Here is a 22,056-nt window from a genome sequence, read left to right as displayed (position 1 = left end):
TTTTTTTTTTGGTTTTTCGAGACAGGGTTTCTCTGTGGCTTTGGAGCCTGTCCTGGAACTAGCTCTTGTAGACCAGTCTCGAACTCACAGAGATCCGCCTGCCTCTGCTTGAATATCTTTTTTAAAAAATTTATAGATGGCTAAATCGTCCAGCTAAGAATTTTTTATTCCCAGTAGTACTTGTGTTTTTGGCTTGGCTGGATTTGGAGGCAGGATCCACTGCGACGTAGTTAATCTGGAAACCTCCAGCTGTGACTGAGGCATCACTCAGAAACTTCAAGGTCATGACGTTGCCTGGGGGGGAGAGCACACGTTAGAACAAAAAGACGACTCCAGTTTGTTTTGTCTGACAGTTCAATGACATATCTCACAGAAGAATACATAAGATGGGAATAAGACAGAGTCCAGAAGTACAGTCTCAAGTTTTATAGTCCGTCTTTGTCTCTCCCAGTAGAGTCAGTGAGGGTTTCTCTGTGTAGCCCTGGCTATCTTGAAACTGGCTCTATAGACCGCACTGGCCTCAAAACCCAGAGATCTGCCTCCCTCTGCCTCCTGAATGCTAGGATCAAAGGCCTAGACACCAATGCCTGGTGAGGGACCTTTATATTTAACTCTGAGCCTCTAATCTCACGTGGGAAATGTCTTTTCTATTTCAGAAGATTCTCCAGGGCTCAGTGCTCCTGAACTATTCCACCCCTGAAATAAAATAAATGAAATAAAATAAATAAAATTTTAAAGTAGGGTGCTTGCCTAGCACATTGGGGTTCTACATATGATCCCTAGCACCACAAGGGGAAAAAATCTCCACAGAATTATTAGAACATAACAGTAGTTCAAGCTCATGAGGTGTGGATGGGCTGTTTACTAACAAACTGATGGGGAGCAATCAGCCTTGCATTATCAAGAAGCAAACTTAGGGCCAAGTGTGGTGGCACATGCTTCTACCAGACGGAAGTCTGTGAGTTCAAGGCTTAGCCTTGTCTATATAGTGATTTCCAGGCCAGATAGGTCTACATGGTGAGAAATAGTCTGTCTCAAAAAGTAAAATCAATCAATCAACTTATTAATAGAAAACAAAAAAAACGAAGAAAAGCAAACCAAGAAATAAACCTAGATGTCTGCTTCTCAGAGTGAACTCAAAATTTACTTTAACATGTGGACCCGAAAATGCCCAAATACCATATAGGAATATTTCAAGGGAAAAGATTTAATAAAACATTTATTACTATTATCATTACATATATGAATGTGTTATTGATGCTTATATGTGTGAGAGCTTGCCATGGGGTGCATGTGAAATCAGAGGACAACTTTGTGGAGGTTTCTTTCCTCCCACTTTTACCTGCTGAGCCATCTTTAAAAATTTTTATTTTAGCCGGGCAGTGGTGGCACACGCCTTTAGTCCCAGCACTTGGGAGGCAGAGGCAGGCGGATCTCTGTGAGTTCGAGGCCAGCCTGGTCTACAAGAGCTAGTTCCAGGACAGGCTCCAAAACCACAGAGAAACCCTGTCTCGAAAAAGAAAAAAAAAATTTATTTTATTTTTGTAATTCCTTGTGTTGTTTTATATGCATGCGTGTTTGTCTGCGTGTATGTATGTGTGTGCACTACACGAACGCCTGGTACACTCCAAGGAAGAGTCAGAAGAGGGCATCAGAGCCTCTGGAATTGGAGTTACAGATGTTTGTAAGTCACCAAGTGAGTGCTGGGATCTGAACCTGGGACCGCTGCAAGAACAAATGCTCTTAACCTTTGAGCCATCTTGGTAGCCCAGGAAGCCTTTCCTAACTTCAATTCTCAATCCATCTTCCAATTAAAGTCTAGGGGACTGGAGAGATGACTCAGTGGTTAAGAGCACCGACTGCTCTTCCAGAGAACCAGGGTTCAATTCCCAGCATCCACACAGCAGCTCACAACTATCTGTCACTCCAGTTCCAGGGGACCTGACACCCTCACACAGGCACATGCGCACACCTACAAAACAAGTCTATATCACATGTCCTTACAGACATGACCCTGAGTCAGAGAGACCGTGTGACCTTTGCCAAAGTCACAGAGCAAATGTCATATAGCCGAGGCTAGCTCAAGCCCAAGCAGCTTGGCTTCCGAGTTCATTTTCCAGTTGTCATGCTGTATTTTTCTGACACTGGAAGATTTATCTGAAGATGCATATTTTGGCACTGTAGAAGAAGCCCTGGTTAGCTGGGTCTGGCTTGAACTGTGTGGACGGAGACAGGAGGGTCAGGATTTTGGCTTGAGACTAGTTTCAGCTGGAATTCAAGGTCAATCTGCCTTGGAACCCTATCTCAAAATTACTAGGTGACAGAGGAAGTGAAAGAGGAAGTAAAAACAAGAGAAAATAGTACCTCTAATATACAAAGAATAATCATGTAACCAAAGTACAAATGATTTAATAAAGGACTGCTAGACATAGTGTTCTAAAAACAGGCTGCTTTGCTTGTCCTCCATGTAAGCTACCTCTTTGGGGCTAAGCAAGGAATTAGTCAGATTTCAGACCCTTCCCACTAATGTTTTTTGTTCTTTCTGAGACAGAATCTCACTAGCTCTGAGACTCTTTATGTAGCCCAGGTTAGCCTCAAATTCCTGGGTGATCCTCCCGCTTCTGCTTCCACACCCAGCTCTGCGGGTGGTTTTTTATTTATTTTTTTATTTTTTATTTTTTATTTTTTTGGTTTTTCGAGACAGGGTTTCTCTGTGGTTTTGGAGCCTGTCCTGGAACTAGCTCTTGTAGACCAGGCTGGTCTCGAACTCACAGAGATCCGCCTGCCTCTGCCTCCCGAGTGCTGGGATTAAAGGCGTGCGCCACCACCGCCCGGCTCTGGTGGTTTTTTTAAAGGAGAATTTTTATGCCCCAACTCCCTTGTAAAGCTCTAAAGCTTTACATTTTTCTGTTAACATAAACCATGTCCTTGAGATAAGAGAAGTAAGAGGTTTATAGTGGGTTTCCCTTCTCGGGAAGATCGTAGCAATGACAAATTAATAAGGTTTAAACAGTAATCATCCAAGGATAGAGCAGAGAGCTTCACAGCTTGTAAAAACGACACCCCAGAACCCAGAGTGCTGCAAGGCAGGGCGTGGGAGGCAGTTAAAAAGGACTTAGTTGGCCTGCCTGTCTCTGGAGCAACTCTGCTCTTAGGTGCGAAGAGTTGTGATAATTTTACGGCTTGGCGAGAAAACAGAACCTATCCGAATGCCAAGTCCTGGCGCTGGAAAGAGAAAGAAAACAGGGACTTCCGAGAAAACAAAGGTTTTAGCTAAAAATAAAAGTTGCTAAAAGCAGTTTAGGTTAACTTAAAGAGTAGTACGGCCTATTGTGATTTATGTTACTACGAGGGCATTTTGAAAGGGCATTACTTCTTAGAACTTAACCATATGAAATAACTCGGGGGAGGGTGTGTGTGACTTAGCAAGCGTCGCCTATAATATCTAGCCTTTTGAGATCGACTACATAAATTAGCATACTAAAACTTTCCTGTGGTTGCCAATAAAGAAACTTTTTATCACTGTCTAGCCCAGCACTTCCCTTTTCTTATGCAATGGCTGCTGAAAGTATCACAAGCAACTGGAAGGAATGTCGTACTGAGATGGAAATGTGATACAAACGTTGGGGTCGTTTACTATGATGGGAGCTGTGTTTAACTCCCTGATAGTTCACTTCCATCTTTTCTCAGTGACTATTTCCAGCTATCATTATTATTGTTATCATTATTATTGACGGGGAAATAAAACCTAGGGCGTGGGCAAATTGAGCACTCCTCTGTTGAGCTCAGTGCCAGTCCCCACTCATTCACATCCACTCCAAACCCCTGAGGGTGCTGGCAGCAGTTCGTAGGGACTTGTGGATTAAGGCTGATGCCTGCCCATGAGAGCTGTCCATCCACACACCATTTTGATCACAGACTTGAGCAAAGCCGGAAGAATAATAAGTGACATTGTCACAGGCTAACGAACTGCCTCTAGTCTTAGTTCTCTCCGGTTTAAAGGGTGAATGATAATGACTTTGAGGGCATTATGAAAAGGCAAAATAACGTTTTGCTGCAATTTGGGTCTTACCTGTGCTGATGATGTCTCCTGGAAGTTCATCGCCACAGTATCTGAAAGAGAATTTTTAGGAAAGAGACGTCACACACAAAAGAAGCACACAACCATTGATGTGGCTCTTATTTATGATAAAATACTCCTATGCAGATAAGGCAGGGCTGGCCTAGAACTCACAGAGGATATGTATAATTGAAATAAATAATAACCCTTATAAAAAACCTGCAAATAGGACTTTCTCATTTTATTTAGGTCTGTAGTTGATTTTAGAATTAAGACATCTTCTAGTTCCGGGCTCAGGGGATGCTTTATGTGTGTCTGTGTGTATGTGCTCATCTTCACGCTGGGGTACCAAGGATCAAATTCAGGGCTTCATGAATACTAGGAATACTTAAGAAAAGCAAACTTGGTTGCATTTCCTAGTCCCCAAAGTTCCCATCTCTCAGTCTCCTGTGTTGTTTGTCATAAGTCCTTTCAGTCAAAAATCTCCACAGTTTATGCAAGAAATCCCCAATTTTTAATTGTTTTTGTTTGTTTGTTTGTTTTCAAGACAGGGTTTCTCTGTAGCTTTGGAGCCTGTCCTGGAACTAGCTCTTGGAGACCAGGCTGGCCTCGAACTCACAGAGATCCACCTGCCTCTGCCTCCCAAGTGCTGTTTTTAAGTTGCAAATTTCAACATAAAATAAAAACCGATTTTGCCCAAGCTGAGTGTGTCGGTGCACATCTGCAACCCCAATCGACAGGAGGACTGAGGGTTTGGGGTGGCCTGGACTTAACACAGTCAACTCCTGGTCAGACCCCACCTTAGACAAAGGGAAACACTGAACCTACCATTTTCTTTTTTTTTTTTTTTTTTTTTTTTTTTTTGGTTTTTCGAGACAGGGTTTCTCTGTGGCTTTGGAGCCTGTCCTGGAACTAGCTCTTGTAGACCAGGCTGGTCTCGAACTCACAGAGATCCGCCTGCCTCTGCCTCCCGAGTGCTGGGATTAAAGGCGTGCGCCACCACAGCCCGGCTCTGTATTATAAAACACCTAATTATTTACCTCAGTTTAGAAATGTTTAGTAAGGCACTCAAAATTTAAACTATATGAGTATGTTGGAACATGAGTAAGATCCTAAATTAACCTGTAATCCCATCAGCCAAGAACAAGGTAACTTCCTGGAATGCTGGGAGTTGTAGTTCTTGGAAAATAACAACAAAGCTTCAAGGGGAAGTACGGTGGCCTCTGAGTTTTGCCCATAAGAGCCCCGACAACAGGTGTCTAGAGGCCGCTCAACTGGGGTATTTCCAGGCGTGGTCCTGACCAAAGTACATCTTGGTCAGTATTTAATATTTTAATAAAGCTTGTTTCAAACTTGGCCCAAAATGCTGGAACTGAGTTTTCACCAGCGAATCTCAGGATTAACCCAGAGTTTCTTGGATCACACTCGTAATCCCAACACTCAAGAGTCTGAGGCAGGAAGATTTCCATGAATTCATCTGTTAGACAAGAAATCTGGATCATCTTCTAGGTCAAAATCCCAGACCTGAGTTCAATTCCCAGCAACCACATGGTGGCTCACAGCCATCTATAATGAGATCTGGTGCCCTCTTCTGGCCTGCAAGCATACATGGAAGGAATGTTGAATACATAATAAATAAATAAATAAATAAATAAATAAAATCTTAAAAAAAAGATCCCAGATGAATACACCAACTATACTGAGTCTGCTTACTGTGCCAGTAGCAGATCAACCAGATTATGACCACACCCAGTTGGCCCTGTACAGAGCAAGATCCTTACTTTCCCACCTGCCCAAACTGGGGTGGGAACATGAAAAGACTGGGTCCCAGCATGTTGAAAAATAAAGGAAGATGGCTAGGGATTTATTTCAGTTGGTAGAGTTGTTGTGTTGCGTGTCCAAGGTCCTGGGTTCCACCCCCTGTATCTAATATATCGGGCATGGTGTCACATACTTGTAATCTCAATACTTGGGAAGTGGGGGCAGAAAAACCAGGTTCAAAGTCATTTTTCTTTACATGGTGAATTTGAGGCTGGCTGGGCTGCAGAAAACCCACTCTGTACACAAAACAAGACTGAGAGGGTGAGAGACTGACTTGAACATTTCAACAGTAATTTCATTTCCCATGCCTTTAGTCATGTGAGGTTTTGAATAACTAGACAATGAGGTTTTATAAGTCCACAATCAAAGGCAACTTCTCTCCTTTTGTAATTAGTGTAGGGACTATGAAAAAACCTTTGTTGATAAATTATATAGAAGTTGGCGAGGGTGGGGTGTTGAAGCATGCCTGTCATCCCAGCACTTGGAGGTAGAGGCAGGGGAGCTTAGCAATTCAAGGCCTGTCTGAACTACAGAATGAGATCAAGATCTCCCTTGATAAGAGGCGAAGAAAGTTGGGAAGGAAGAAGAGGAGGAAGAAGAGAGAAAAGAGGAAAAGTGTATTTTCTGCTGGAGACAGTAGAAATACTGAGGTATCAACAATACTCAACAAGAGGAACAGGGGAGGAGAAAACTAAAGAAGCGTCAGACCAACACTGGACATTCCCTGGTGGGGAAGCATGACCCACCTTCCTACCAAGCCATGGACATCATCATAGCTGTCATATATCTCTACATAGTCAGCCAGGCAGCCTGGATCATCCTCAAGGTCGAAGTGCAGAAAGCTCAGGTGAATACGCTGACCGTACTTTAGTCGAATGTGCCAGTAGCAGACCTGGTTGTCGTCATACTCATTTGGGAAGCCTGGAGATTTGAAAATTCGCTTTGGGTCTGTAAAGACACCACCACACTCCTTGGCTGCAATAGGAAAAGAAAGTTCACTTAGACATTATTGATTTTATATTATCCATAGTATATTGTGTATGCTTATAGCTAATAACAATTTCCAAATTTTCTTTAAACTTAAACTTTTTTAGTGTGTGTGTGTGTGTGTGTGTGTCTGCTTCCTTTAGGAGTCAGTCTCCTTCTACCATGAGCCACAGTGACAGTTAAACTCAGGTCATTAGGTTTGGTGACAAGGTCCTTTACCCATGGTGCCATCCTGCATGCCTAGTCCCTAAATTTTCTAAAATTTGAATGGGGATTGTAGGAGGGGGCTGCTTCTTGGTTCCCGGCTGCTTAGCCTGGAAATAATCACACAGAAATCATATTAATTAACTCACTGCTTGGCCCATTAGCTCTAGCTTCTTATTGGCTAACTCTTACCTATTAATTTAACCCATCTCCATTAATATGTGTATTGCTACGTGGCTGTGGCTCACCGGGTAATAAGTTCCCAGCATCTGTCTCTGGCTGTGGCTCCCTGACTTCTATCTGACTTCACCCTTCTTTCTCCCAGCATTCAGTTCAGCCTCCTTGCCCTGCTCTGCCCTGCCTTGCTCTGCTATAGGCTCAAAGCAGTTCTTTAATCATTAACGGTAATCACAGCATACAGAGGGAAATCCCATATCAGTGGACTACTCGTGAATTTTTAAATGTGAAAATAGCAAGAATAGCAACATTTGTGTTTGTGTTTACATTTTTCCGTGAGTGAGAAGGTGTTCAGAGTAAGAAGCCATGAGAAAAGGCAGCTTATATAGGTTTGTGAGTTAAGATGGCATCCTTGTGAGAAGAAAATGGGTCCTGGGAGATCCCTTAACAACTCTTCATTTTGCCTATACGTTGGCTTTGCTGTTTGTTTATGTTTGTTTATTTATTATTTTGAGACAGGGTCTCACTATATAGCTTTGGCTGGCCTGGGATTCGCTATGCAGACCAGGATAGCCTCAAATTCCCAGAGATTGGCCTGCTACTGCCTCCCAACAGCTCCACCATACTTGGCTTTTTTCTAGACTCTGGCAATGATTATTTTTTTTTTTTTTTTGGTTTTTTCGAGACAGGGTTTCTCTGTGGCTTTGGAGCCTGTCCTGGAACTAGCTCTGTAGACCAGGCTGGTCTCGAACTCACAGAGATCCGCCTGCCTCTGCCTCCCGAGTGCTGGGATTAAAGGCGTGCGCCACCATCGCCCGGCTCTCTGGCAATGATTATTAACAGCGACTAAATACACAGTACTACAACACAGGCTGGTACTAATAGCTTAACGTATATACAAATTGATTTGGGCCCAATGTGGAGGAACACACCTTTAATCCCAGCATTCTGTGAGGTTGAGGTCAGCCTGATCTACATAGTGAGTTTCAAGACAGCCAGCGATAAACAATGAGACCCTGTCTACAAAAACAAAGCAATGCAAAACAAACAAACAAAACCCCCAAATAGCAATAGCGGTAACAAAAACAATACCCAAACGAACAAATCAAGGAACCAGAGTGATTTGTTGGTCATTGTCCTATGACAAATGCCTGTACTTGTTTTGAACAAGTGTAGAATCCACCTCCAAGCAAAAAATTTTTCAACTTGGAATCCTTTTCATTTTGAGCTCTTAAGTAGCTCATGGACCATCACTGTTCTCTGATGGTCAGTGCCACTCAGCAGTACTGTGACAGAGCCTAGAATGTTCCTGTCACTCTCCTACTGCGAGATGGGATTCCACGTGAGGTAGACCCAATCAGCACTTCATCACATCAGTGTGTTAGCCGATGCCAGGAACGTAACACACGACACCACACTCTGTGGTGCTGTCTGGGGGAACAGATCTGAAAAGCAGAGACTGCTCTTCTCTCCAGAAGCACGAGGAATGAGGGAACACAATGCCCCGAGCAGCAAGGAAGGGCCTATGAACGGCAGGGATAATTTTAGCATCGGCTCCACCTGTGAGGACCCATAGACACGAGCCCGTTCCACCTTGATGATAGGTCAGAGAGTTTGAACTTATTTTTACTCTTTCAAAGTTGTTGGCAACAGGTGTGGCTACAAACAAGCGATCCTGACCTAGGCTGTGGTTATTGAGCGTTTTTTGAGTAAAGAGGTGAATCGACTCCACCTTGTTAGTCTTGCTCCTTCAGAGGAGATTGGCAGGAGGCTCCAGAGAGTAGCTACCTGCAGGATACTTGGTCTATTCCTTTTTTTTTTTTTAATTTTTTGGTTTTTTGAGACAGGGTTTCTCTGTGGCTTTGGAGCCTGTCCTGGAAGTAGCTCTTGTAGACCAGGCTGGTCTCGAACTCACAGAGATCTGCCTGCCTCTGCCTCCCGAGTGCTGGGATTAAAGGCATGCGCCACCACCGCCCGGCTGGTCTATTCCTTATATCATGTTAATGAAGACTGTTGCCTCCCCCACTTCTACTTTTATAAGCACACGGAAATAAATGTGGGAATTAATTCAGAATTCACTGACCGTCTCTCCTGATGCTGTTCTCTGTTTCTGTCTCTTATTTCTCTCATATCTCTGTTCCTTTTGCTTAATAATTCTTTTTTTTTTTTTTTTTTTTTGGTTTTTTGAGACAGGGTTTCTCTGTGGCTTTGGAGCCTGTCCTGGAACTAGCTCTTGTAGACCAGGCTGGTCTCGAACTCACAGAGATCTGCCTGGCTCTGCCTCCCGAGTGCTGGGATTAAAGGCGTGCGCCACCATCGCCCGGCTTGCTTAATAAATCTAATCTTCACACTCCTACCCTGGAATTTCATTGAGTCTGGTCCCCGACAGATGACAGCCCCACGTGTGGCTTCCGACAACCATATTCCCCCATTTTTAGGAGGAAAAGTTGTTTCAGTAATCTCTCGGTAGGTAACTGCTTTGCTGCTGTTGTTTGTGTAACTGCTTTTGCCAATGCAGAATGATTGTTTTAAAGGAACAAACCATTTGGGTTGTAGCAATAGGCATCCCATCGCTCACTCCTGTTGAGCCGGATTCCATAATCGATAATACCAGTTTTCCCAAATCCGCAGTTGGGCCCGGGCTTCACGATGGGGTACCCGACTCTGCCCTTGGCCATCCATCCGGCCGCACAGACATGAAATCCTGAAAGAGAGAGAAGTGTATAGACTCACCCCCCAAAGAGTCCCTAACCTGGTCGGAGGAGGTAGTCATTTCCTACCATAAGTTCTCAAGTGGCTAAACCTACCTTGTGTAGAATGGGAAAACCCCGATATCTGTAGCACTCTGGAGGCTGATCAGCAGGATTTTCAGATCAAGGCCAGACTAGGTTACAGAGCGAGACCAAGCATGGGGCCTTAGGCTAAGTCCTTAGCGCCGCAGACACAACGCCAGACCAAACTAAAGTTTGAATACAAATAAATTATACCTTTTTTTTCCTCTCATTTTTTTTTCTTTTTGAGACAGGATTTCTCTGTGTAACAGGCCTGGTTGTCCTGGAACTTACTTTGTAAACCAGGCTGGCCTTGAACTCACAGAGATCCATCTGCCTCTGCCTCCTGAATGCTGGGATTAAAGGCATGCATACACCAAATTCTGCTTACCTCCCTTCCTTTCTCTCTCTCTCTCTCCCTCCTTCCCTCCCTTCCTTCCTTTCTTTTTTTAAGACATGATCTCATATAACCCAGGCTGGCTTCAGACTCTCCACTTAGCTAAGGCTGACCTTGAACTCCTAATGCTTCTGCCTTTACCTCTGAAGGGCTACTAGGATTGCAAGCATGCTGCACCACCATCCCTGGCTATGAACGTTGAATTCTGACTTTTACTAGCTAGTGGTCCTATTTGAAAACAAAACCAAATGCAGATAGACTAGGCTTAAGTTCCATGGTGAGTATGAGAACCGTCTGATTTCAGATTGGAAACTGAGTGTGCATTTGAGTGTGGGATCTCCCTTTGTTCCGAGGTCTCTGATGGCCTTTTCCATGGAGATCCCGGTCAGGTCAAGATGTACAGGGTGCCCATTTCACCTGCTCTCCCACGTGAAGCTCTTTCCAGGTCTTTTAAGGGAGGTGCTCTCTCACCCCCCCCCCCCCCCCCAAGCCTCATCTTTCTCTCTGGCAGGATGCTCTATCTCTTTGTTGATCTCTAACTTTTCAAGTCCCAGTTATGTCTCCCTGCAGCCCCTGATGCTGTCTGGAGGCTCTCTCTCCTCACCAGGCTCACTTGGATGGGTAATGTCCTATCTCGGCCATGACATTTATTTTCTTGATTCTCACTGGGTGGTAGGTACCCAACCCCCCCATGGCAGACAGAACGAAGGAATCTCCAGAAAGCAAAGATATCCTCACAATATAGAGAGCAATCCCAAAGGGCTAGAGAGAAAAGTCTTAATAAGGGTTACAGGAGAGGTGGAACCCCCACCCCACCAAGGCATAATAAGAAAAACTGTTATCAAGTTAGTTACCAATTTTTCTGGCTGCTTCCAGCTGCTTGTAGGTGGCGAGGCGGCCGCCTTCAAACTCACACACGGTCTTGGCCTCTGAATAGGTGAGCTTGTATCTGCCAGCCCGACCTTCTCGGTGGTACACGCCCGCAGCTTGTTCTGTGAATTTACAAAACGGCATCAACGCGCCATTAATTACTCATTCTTATCAACACACTATTATTCGTTCTTGTAGAACAAAGGAAATTTTGCCTCAGCAGGAAGATTACATCAGATACATGTTCTTGCCAAAGAAATTTCTAGGTCAGCTGCCATGGTAGTTAGGTTTTTATTGTTAGAAAGCTTTGGGGAGAAAAAGAACGAGGGGGAATCTTAGGGGGAACAGAGAACATATAAAGACTGGCTTTTAGATTGTTTCTGATAACATGAAAGAAAGTTTTTTTTTAAAGTTTTATTGCTAGACTAACCACAAGTGATAAAGTTTTGGTATTCTTTTGGCTTTAAGCCATAAAAGCTTGGAAAGGTGGATGAAGGAAGCAGCTGAAGGAAGCTTAGAAGGCAAAAGAAACCAGGGACAATGACTTCATTGTGGAAGCTCACGAGGAAGCCAGACATGTCCATTTGAGGGAATGATTGAGATGATACAATTGAGAATTTTAAAATAGTAAGCAAATCTGGTGGAACCCCAGCAAGTCTCAAGTTGAGCCCTAAAGAGAAGAGATTTGAACCCCGCAGAGAGGCAACTGGCATATTTCTACTTTTTCTGATTTGTTTGTTCCCATGTTGTCCCCCAACATATTTTAGGCGATGACAAGGCACATACATCCTGTCTTCCAGTAGGTCACCATTTCAATGGATTGTTTGGGGACTGCAGTCATTTCTCCATAGAAACGATATGAAGAGGCTCCCCAGACAATAGTCACAAGTTTATCTCCAATGGTGTTAGTGGTCCCACCCTGTTGTACTGATCTGCCTGCCCAGTCGGCCACTGTGGAGATGCTCCCAGAGGATTCTCGAATGCCTCAGCGCACAGCAAGACACAAATACAGAAACGAGTCCTGATTCACTCATTTTTCTCCTCCCCAAGCTAAAACCGACTCTGCCACAGTTTGATGGGAAATGATGCCGCTTGTGTTTCATGTTTTCTAGACTCCCTGGAGCCCGTCCTCATAAATTACACGGTAAAGGCCCATCACTTAGAGAAGACAACAGTCAATTTGATACTTCTGTTTGTTTGTTTATTTAAATGCAAGTTCTCATGTTGACCTCTAGCTGTGCAGACAAGGAGGATCTTTGAATTCTGATCTTCCTGCCTTTACCTCTTGAGTGCTGGGATCACAGGCATGTAACTCTTGGTTTTATATGGTATCAACGAATCCAAACAGGGTTTTTTGCATGCTAGGCAAACACTCTACCAAGCACGCTTACATCCCACACTTACAAACCAGAAAATGCTTGCAGAATCAGACCTTCACCAGTGAAGATGATTTTCGCTTTGTAAATGACCTGTTCCCAGGTCTTCTTCATGTGCCAAGGCCTCAATACTCTCGTTAATTTCCACTTTTATTCTTTTAAGCTCATAGTGTGGTGAATTTTTCTGGGTGTTGTGGATCAAGCCCTGTCCCCTCAAAAATCTTAAACATGCATGAGTGGGCAACTGAAGTATATTTATGCGTTTTTTAAATTGATTTTTAAATTTATGTGTACTTATCTTTTCTTCCTGCACATATGCCTGTGCACCACATGTGTACTTAGTGTTTGAGGAGTCCAGAAGAGGGAGTTGAATCCCCCGGAATTGGAGTTACAGATGGCTGTGAGCTTCCAGGCGAGTCCTGGGAATCGAATTCTCATCCTCTGGAAGAGCAGCCACTGCTCGTGACCACTGAGCCATCTCTCTAGCCCTGTTCTTTGGTTTGGATTTTGTTTTCACAAAATCCCAGTATGCAAGCTGGGCAGGCTTAGACCTTGTGATTCTCCTGTCTCAGTCATTTAAGTATGAAAATTAAAATACCACCACACAGAACTAAGTATCTTTATCTTAGACACTATGCCTTTTGGTAGAGAAAAAGGATGCATGCTTAATTAAATTATTTATTATAAGTATCGTTGTTGGGGCTGGGGAGATGGCTCAGTGGTTAAGAGCACTGACTGCTTTTCCAGAGGACCTGGGTTCAATTCCCAGTATCCATATGACAGCTCACAACTGTCTGTAACTCCAGTTCCAAAGGGTCTGCCATTGTCACACAGACATACATGCAGGCAAAACATCATTGCATATAAAATAATAAATAAAAAATTATTGTTGAAAATGAAAATCGTACAAATTATTTTAATGGATGCCAGTTTTTCCTCAAGCTTGTTTCCTTAATATTTTACTCCAAACATGAAATATATTTCTGGGGAGAGATGAGCAAAGAGTGTTGGGAAATAATTTCCAATTTTCTTACCAGTAATAAAAAAAAAACTATTGGAATCTGATGTCATATGTGTGGTAATAAAATCATTATAACTAAAATCATTATAACTAAAACAACAAGCTTCACGTGCCTAGTCTTAGTTTGTTAAATATTCCTATTTAATTTGCTTTATGGGCAAACACACTGAGAATTCTTTTTTTTTAAATATTTATTTATTTATTATGTATACAATATTCTGTCTCTGTGTGTATGCCTGAAGGCCAGAAGAGGGCGCCAGACCTCTTTACAGATGGTTGTGAGCCACCATGTGGTTGCTGGGAATTGAACTCAGAACCTTTGGAAGAGCAGGCAATGCTCTTAACCACTGAGCCATCTCTCCAGCCCCGACAATTCTTGATGTACATATTCAACTATCTAACTAAGGAAGTTAGTGAAACAATTTACAACAAGGTCTCACTATGTAGCCTCTGCTTTCCTTGGAATTGCTATTATCCTGCTTCAGCCTCTTGAGTTTTGGTGATTACAGAGCTTCTTTCTCAGGAATAATTCTACATGAAGTTATTTTGGTTTCTTGTTCATTCTTTGAGACAATGTCCTTTTCTAGCTCTGGCTGGCCTGAAACTCACTATGTAGACAGGATTGACCTCTAACTCATTGAGATCTGCCTGCCTCTTGAGGGTTGGAATTAAAAGCATATACCCCTACATGTGATCCTGCCTAGGGATGATTATAAACAAGGTATTTTGTATGTGCATTTGTTTACTTTATTTATTTATTTACTTTTTGAGTCAAATTTTTGTTATGTATCCCAGGCTAGCTCAGAACTCCCACCAAGTCTTCCCACCTCAGTCTCCCAAGTACTGTCAATACAAAAATATGAATACTATTACTTTAAAGTATTATTTGTTATTTAAAATATCTCTGGGTTTAGAATTATAAGCTATTAAGATGAAACTAAGTACAATAAAACTCTAACTTTTAAAAGATGCGTCTGTCTAAAGAAGCAATATTTTATTAATTTTCTCTAGTTTATACCACTTAATTTATAAAACTGAATTTTTTCCCCCTCCTTTTGGCAAAGGAAAACAGTGGACTAAGGCTTTGGTGTCTGCTGGTTCTTCTGGGAGGAAGTAGGTAAGCTTGGAGACATCTCCACTCGAGCCTCAGTTTCCTCGTCTAACAAATGGGAATAACCATAACTATGCACCCTGGCAGGAGCCCACGGCATGCTACTGTCCTGTCTTTGGCAGACTTAGTACGAAGACTGGAAGTAACTGTTCTTTGTGTTTTCAATGTTCAGGATCCATGTTGATCGACTGACATCTCTTGTCCCTCAGCTCCTTTCTTGCTAAGTTGCAGTTAAGAAATTAGAAGTCACCGAGTTCCGATGTCCTGTTCTTCACAGTTGCTACCAGATCCCGCCCTTCAAATCCAACTCTCTTTTCTCCCTAAACAGTTACTAATATTATATCGACTCAACCAACTGTAAACAATTTGTGCTGGGCTGACTGGTCAGTCCTTTGTTCCAGATGGAAGCATTTGACGGGGTCTGAAGCCCCTGAACCACAGTGCGCCCTTAACAAAGGTTTGGCTTGCTTCTCTCCGCTGTTGGGCAGAACCGCTTTTTATTCACGTTTACATTTCTGTAGCGTACACATTCATTGCAAAAACAATGACTTCAAATGACTGTATCCCAGGAGAATTTGGTAGCATTTGTAAACATCCCCATATGTCTTGAATTCTGCCTAGCTGTATGGCGTTTCCCCATTTCTGACAAATGTGTACTTATTTCCTCAGCTGGATTGTGCGTACACATCTACATTAATTTCAGAACCCATCTCGGCCAAACGGTCACACCGCAACTAGTTACTGGCTCAAGCTGGGAAAAGAGGCGGCAGGGCTGTGCCGTTCAAATCCAGCTTCTTAATGAAATCCTCCTGGTTTTAATTACAACCAAAGAGAACCCCACTGAAAGGGAAAAAATAACCGACAACCATGTGTTGCCTCAGAAGCATAAAACCAAGATCTAGGTTAATTTTGCTTTCGCTTTATTTCTTTATTCTGTGCAAGAATAAGATGACCCCCCTACCAAGCAATCAAAAAATTTTTCTCTACTAAATACAATAACGAGCAAAATGCAACACCAACTTGAATCATGAAGAGTCTTAGCATTGTTTTGAGTGCTATAATGGGTTAATATTCATGGTTGGACTAGTATTCATTATTGGCCTATTGTTCATCTGTAGTGCTTAGCCTATGTCATCCCTTACATTTAACAAGACAAAAAGAACTTCCCTCAGTTAACGAAACGTCTAGAAAAGTTCTTACGTGGCAAAAGAACCACAGCCCGATGAAGGCATGAAAGAGGACAAAGCACGCTTATTTTCTTTCCTGTATCACATTCTAGTTTTGTTAAAATAGTTGAAAGATGGTTAGGAAAATTAAGATGGACCCAATAGCTCAGAGAACATGGAGCTCAGAAGTACTGTAGGAGTTCTGCATCTCCTGTCTTACCTGAATTCTTTCTGTGAATGCAGTTGAAATAATAATAATAATTATTAATAATAAACCTGTATTATACTGGTGGTTTAGTTTCATAAAGAAATACTTACCAGTGAGCTACCATGTCTGCTTTGAAAATCTTAAAATATATTTTCACCAGGACACATCTTAACCCGTGTGTTTTTGTTGAACAATACATTGTGTAAAAGGAGAGCCTTAAGTTTTAACAGCAAACTTCCTTTTTCAGTGGCATGCCAGTTCAGCATATCTCTTTTTAAAGATTCTTTTGTGAAAACATCAACTTCAAACATGCTAGAAACTTTTACTCCTTCGATTCAGTCCTCTGTTGAGGTGAAAGCATCGACATTCCCAACAAGAAACTGGTGCGTGAAATTTCTTACCAAGCCATATGGAGTTGTGAAAGATTCCATTCTTGTAGCCCCATCCGTGAACCTCTTCCCACAGCAAGACGCACAGGCAAAGGAGAAGGACCATGTCTCCAGTCGCCGAGCCGTTTACAGTGTCGGGGGCTGCCCACGAGAAATTCTCAGAGTAGCGGCTGGAATGCGGCTGAAACATCTGGTTTCCACATCTTTTAAATAGCCCCTTTCGGCTGTGAGGTCAGCATGTACTCTCCAATGGCTCTTTCCGTTGCAGAGTTACACAATTAGTTCACTGTCTGAAGCAAGCCCTCTGACTCATTTGCATTGGCAACTGGAGCGGAGGGTGCAGGATGAGCATCCACAATTTTAAATGCCCTTTCTCAGAAACATGTCCGTTTATCCTGTCCGTCACCAACACTTTTCTTTTAGGGAGTTTGTGTTATTGGGGGGGGGGGGGGCAGATTCAGAAGACACTAAAGAAAACCAAACTCCGGCAGGAATCCGCAGAGAAAATCCAGAAGGTCCTTGTTTGCGCTGTTAATTTTGGGGTTTGTCTTAACATTAATCTTTAACTTGATTGTGATAGTATCGCATAGTTTTTCCTAAAGGTTGCCAAGAATGCCTGTGTGGAAAGTGGAAAATTTAAAACAAAAGTGTATGTCGTTTGGCAAACCTAGCAAGGAAGAACATTCTCTCTCTCTCTCTCTCTCTCTCTCTCTCTCTCTCTCTCTCTCAGCTTTAAGGAAAAGAGTCCAATTTCAGAGAGTCTTAGGACATTCAGGTCGCCTTGGAATCTCCTACTATAGCAAGGGAGTATTTTAAGTTTATATTAGCAGACTTGGAGGACTTCGGGGATGGACACCCCCACTCCCCCTTATAGTCCACAGCCTGCCAGGCAATGGGCTGCCACGCTGCTGTTACTGGTCAGAAGGATAGAACCTGAGCCATATTTCTGGTCCTGGGAGGAGACCTGGCATCCTGAACTGTCTAGAAAGTCGTTGATGGATGGCTATCTAAGCCTGACTCCAGTATCCTTAAGCCTTGTGAGATTACTATATAGCAAGAAGCTTTCCACTCAGGACCAACGTGGCTGCATTGTAAAGAGTTATAATCTTGGCAGGCTTGAACTACAAAGCTTCTCCTTCCAGAGATGCATATGTACCTGCCCACTCCACAGAGATGTCTGTGCTGTGCACCTACCCACTCAACCTGTTCTCACGCCTGTCACCCTGGCCAGAGAGAGAGAGAGAGAGAGAGAGAGAGAGAGAGAGAGAGAGAGAGAGAGAGAATCCACTGGTACAGTCGTACAGTGCTGGCCTAGCAGCATATAAGATCATAAGATCCTAGGTCCAGTCGGCAGCACCTTACAGACACAAACGAATGCCATTCTCCTTCCTGTCAGAATCAGCACAGACTGGCTTGTCAATCATTTGAGGAGGACAAAGCCTTTCAGAGAAGAAGTTTTGTCTAGAGGTTTTAGAAAGCACTAGGAAGCCCGTAAAACACAAACAACAATGAAACCACTGTAGGCTGGGGGTCGTAGTCCCTCTGGACCCTCTGGCTATAGACTGTTTCTTTTTGTTGTTCATTTTTTTGAGTCAAGGTTTCTTTTTTTTTTCCCCATGATATTTATTGAGCTCTACATTCTTCTCCGCTCCCCTCCCTGCCTCTCCCCTCCCCTCTTCAACCTTTCCCCAAGGTCCCTATGCTCCCAATTTACGTCGGAGATCTTGTCTTTTTATACTTTCTACTTCCCATGTAGATTATATATATGTAAGGAGACAAGGTTTCTAAGTACCCCCAACAGTCCTGGAACTTGCTATGCAGACCAAGTTGGCTGCAAACTCACAGAGATCCGCCTGCCTCTGCCTCCCAAGTGCTGGGATTAAAGGCGTGCGCCACCACCGCCCGGCTCACTCTCCTGAGAGTGTCCTGTGCCCTCTGATGCACGCTGTCTTTTGTCTACACTCTGATGCTTGGCTTGAATTCTTTTGACAGACCTCACAGGGAGCAGCGGAAAGGGAGACCTGACAAAGATTCCGGTATCAAGCCGATGAAAATAAAACTAACAAAAGTATGGCCCAGCTTCCCAGGATCAATCTAACTTGAATGAAAATGACCAAAATAATAGGTGAAGATCTGGGAAAATCACTATGCCTTCCAACTTCTCAAACTCTCCTTCCCCGCAAAAATGCAAGACATTTAGGCAACATGTCTGGTCACAGTCACTGCTGCTGTTGGTTGACAAGGACTCTATGTAGCTGTTGTTTCTCTCTCTTGTTGGTCTTTCTTTGGTACTTACATTTTTCTATTCTTTTTTTAAAATTATTTTTAGATCTTATTTACTTTATTTTTTGGGTATTTTGGGTATTTTTATGGGTAATATTTATGGGTATTTTGCCTCATGTATGCCTGTGCACCATGTACATGCAGTGCCTTGAAAAGCCAGAAGAGAGCATCGCATCCCCTGGGATTTGGATAACAGATAGCTGGAAGCCACCATGTGGGTGCTGGGAATCGAACCTGGGTCCTCTGCAAGAACAATAAGCAGGCTGGCTGGTGATGGCAAACACCTTTAATTCCAACACTCTAGAGGCAGAGGCAGGTGGATCTCTGTGAGTTTGAGATCAGCCTGGTCTACAGAGCAAGTTCCAGGACAGCCAGGGCTACACAGAATAACCTTGTCTCAAAACAAACAAACAAAGAAACAAAACAAAACAAAACAAAAAAAAGGGAGCAGTAAGCAGTCTGTTCCATTTCTCCAATCCCAGCTTCTCTGCTACTCTTGGTGACACCCAATCTGGTTTCCGTTTTGTTTGTTTTGCTTGAGACAGGGTCTCACTATGTAGCTCTGACTGGCCTAGAACTCAGTCATGTAGACCAGGCTGGCTTCAAACTCACAGAAATCTGCTTGCCCCTGCCTCCCAAGTGGTGGGATTAAAGGCGTGCACCACCATGCCCAGCTAATCTTGTCATGCCCATCCGGTTTCATTTGCTGTATCACAGCCATTGTTTCTACCAGACTTTCCTAGCCTCTTCAGTGATTTTTTTTTTTTTTCTGAGGGGAGCAACCTTCTAGACTTGCTTTAGTATGAAGTTAGCTTTACGTTCTGGGAAATTTTTTTTTGTTGGTGTTGTTTTTGTTTTGTTTTTGAGACAGGGTTTTTCTGTGTATTCCTGGATCTCCTGGAACTCCCTCTGTAGACCAGGCTGGCCTCGAACTCACAGAGATCCGTCTGCCTCTGCCTCCATAGTGGCTGGGATTAAAGGTGTGTGCCACCAAGCCCAGCCTGGAGACATCTTTTTAATGGACAGCATATGCTTTATCCTGGTTTCTTTCCTCGAAGGGAGTGTCTATGGGGTAGAGAATTTACTGGACCCTATACCTATAGTTATCATAATTTGAAAATTTAAACTCTGTGCCCCGGCAAATGAGAGACAAAGTCCACTGATTAGTTAGAGTTTAAATTTGGTGCCCATGTGGGAGAGGCTATAAGGAACAAAGATGGTCCATGGGAATTGTGGCTGTCTCTGGAAAGTGAAATTACGTGAATATTTTTAGTTTGTGGTTTAGGAAGCAAGCACAGCCTGACGTCCACCCTGCAGCAGGAATGTCACAGCCTCCCCCTCTGTACTGTCGCTTTGCCCGCTCACGCCGTTTCAACATCTCTCTCAAATACCTCATCTCTCCATTTATCAACTCCCCCCCCCCCCCCCCCCGGGAAAGCATCTGCAAAGATGCTCCAAACACAGCAGGGTATGAGCAGTCAAGTTGTTTTATATGAAAACTCCATGCATTTCTCTGATGGAGCAACTCAATCTGAGACAGAATTTCTTTCCTCCCTCTTTTAACAGGCGGCAGAACATAAAGATTTTCTTACTTCTTAAATACAGTATTTGACGACCTTATTCCTCTTCTGCCATTAAGGAAATAGGAAACACTGACTAAGTCTGGCATTCTGGGAACACACAGAATCCCAGTATTCGGAATCCCGAGTTCAAGGCAAGCACGAGCAATGTAAGCTAGACTCTGCCACAAGCAATGCCTAAGGATGTGGGTTCTGGTTTTGCCTGTGCTCAGTTCCGCTGTGGAAGAAATGATGAATAAGGTTATATATGGAAGAGTAGGTGGATAATTGGGGCTAGGGAGGGAGAGAAAAGGAGTGTTACCAGCGAACTTAATATGGAAACTGCCTAAGAAATGCTCGGCTCCAGGTCATACTACCCAGATCTTCCTTTTGGGGAGCGAAGAGAAGATGCAACAGTAAAATGTACTCTCAGGGCCAGGAGACTTCACCAGTCAAGACCTTTTGTACCTGCCATGGACCGGCGAAACCCAGCAAGGCTACCTTTGTATTAGAAACTGTCTTCTGGTATTTTTTCTAGAAAAGTACACTTACTTATAAGGCAATGGAGTTATTGGATACTTGAAGGCCTAGAGGAGCACTACGCATCTGAATTGGGGAGGTGGCTAGAGCAAGCACTTAAGATTTCCTGAGCTGGTGCCGTGGCCTAACGATGCCATTTGTGTAAAAATCCGAAGGAGAAACTAATAAAATAACAGTAATAATGCTAAGGCAGAATCCAGACAGTCATCAGAAAGTGAGAAGGAGATGTTTTGTCTTCTTTTCCCACATGGTCATTCTCAGCTGGGCAGTGTCTTGAGCTTCTGTACTTCGCTTTCAGGTTAACTTTGACACAGTCCCCCTGTTGTCCAGCTGCATCCCTTGTGTATGAAAACCCCATTGCAGCTGGACAGGTGGTGCTTGCCTGTGGAATAGTTACCTTTCTTACTTCCGAACATGAATTGACAACCTTGGCTCCCTTAGCTTGGGAAGGAGAGACTGGAGTCTCAAGAGCTCAAGTTTATCATTTATTTATTTATTTATTTATTTATTTATTTAGTATACAATATTCTGTCTGCATGTATTCCTGCAGGCCAGAAGAGGGCACCAGACCTTATTACAGATGGTTGTGAGCCACCATGTGGTTGCTGGGAATTGAACTCAGGACCTTTGGAAGAGCAGGCAATGTTCTTAACCACTGAGCCATCTCTCCAGCCCCTCAAGTTTATCTTTGACTTGCAGAAAGTTCGAGACCAGTCTAGGCTACACGAGACCATGCCATAAAAAAGTTAAAAAACAAAGCAACAACAATAGCAACAAAACAAAAGCCGGACATGGTATTGCATGCCTTTAGTTCCAGAACACAGGAGGCAGAGGTAGGCAGATCTCTGAGTTCAAGACCAGACTGATCTATATAGTGAGTTCTAGGACAGTCAGGGCTATGCAGTGAAACCCTGTGTGGGGTTTGAATAGGAATGGCCCCCATAGACTCATGTGTTTTAATACTTGGTCCACAGGGAGCTGCGCTATTAGGAGATCTGACCTTGTTGGAGGAAGTGTGTAACTAGGAGGTGGACTTTGAGGTCTTAGAAGCTCAAACCAGTTTGCTTCCTGTTGCCTGCTGATCCAGATGTAGAACTTTCAGCTCCTTCTCCAGCA

At 43.4% G+C, this 22,056-nt stretch overlaps 1 protein-coding gene across 1 annotated transcript; it reads right to left on the bottom strand.

Moving 5' to 3' along the window:
* Positions 1-23: 23 nt before the first annotated feature.
* Positions 24-16,728, bottom strand: Tnfaip6 (TNF alpha induced protein 6). Its single transcript, XM_041631644.1, has 6 exons — positions 16,571-16,728; positions 11,272-11,409; positions 9,792-9,953; positions 6,628-6,856; positions 4,073-4,113; positions 24-294 (listed from the first exon to the last, which is right to left on the bottom strand). The coding sequence occupies exons 1-6, from the start codon at positions 16,662-16,664 to the stop codon at positions 131-133; spliced, it is 828 nt and encodes a 275-aa protein (XP_041487578.1). The 5' UTR covers positions 16,665-16,728; the 3' UTR covers positions 24-130.
* Between the last annotated feature and the right edge of the window lie 5,328 nt (positions 16,729-22,056).

The sequence above is a fragment of the Microtus oregoni genome, unplaced genomic scaffold (genome assembly GCF_018167655.1).
Source record: "Microtus oregoni isolate MIOR12 unplaced genomic scaffold, Mior012 000037F_ref0000500, whole genome shotgun sequence".
Lineage (NCBI taxonomy): Eukaryota > Metazoa > Chordata > Mammalia > Rodentia > Cricetidae > Microtus > Microtus oregoni.
The sequence above is the reverse complement of the archived record's forward strand: the minus strand, read 5'-3'. Positions and strand labels throughout refer to the sequence as shown.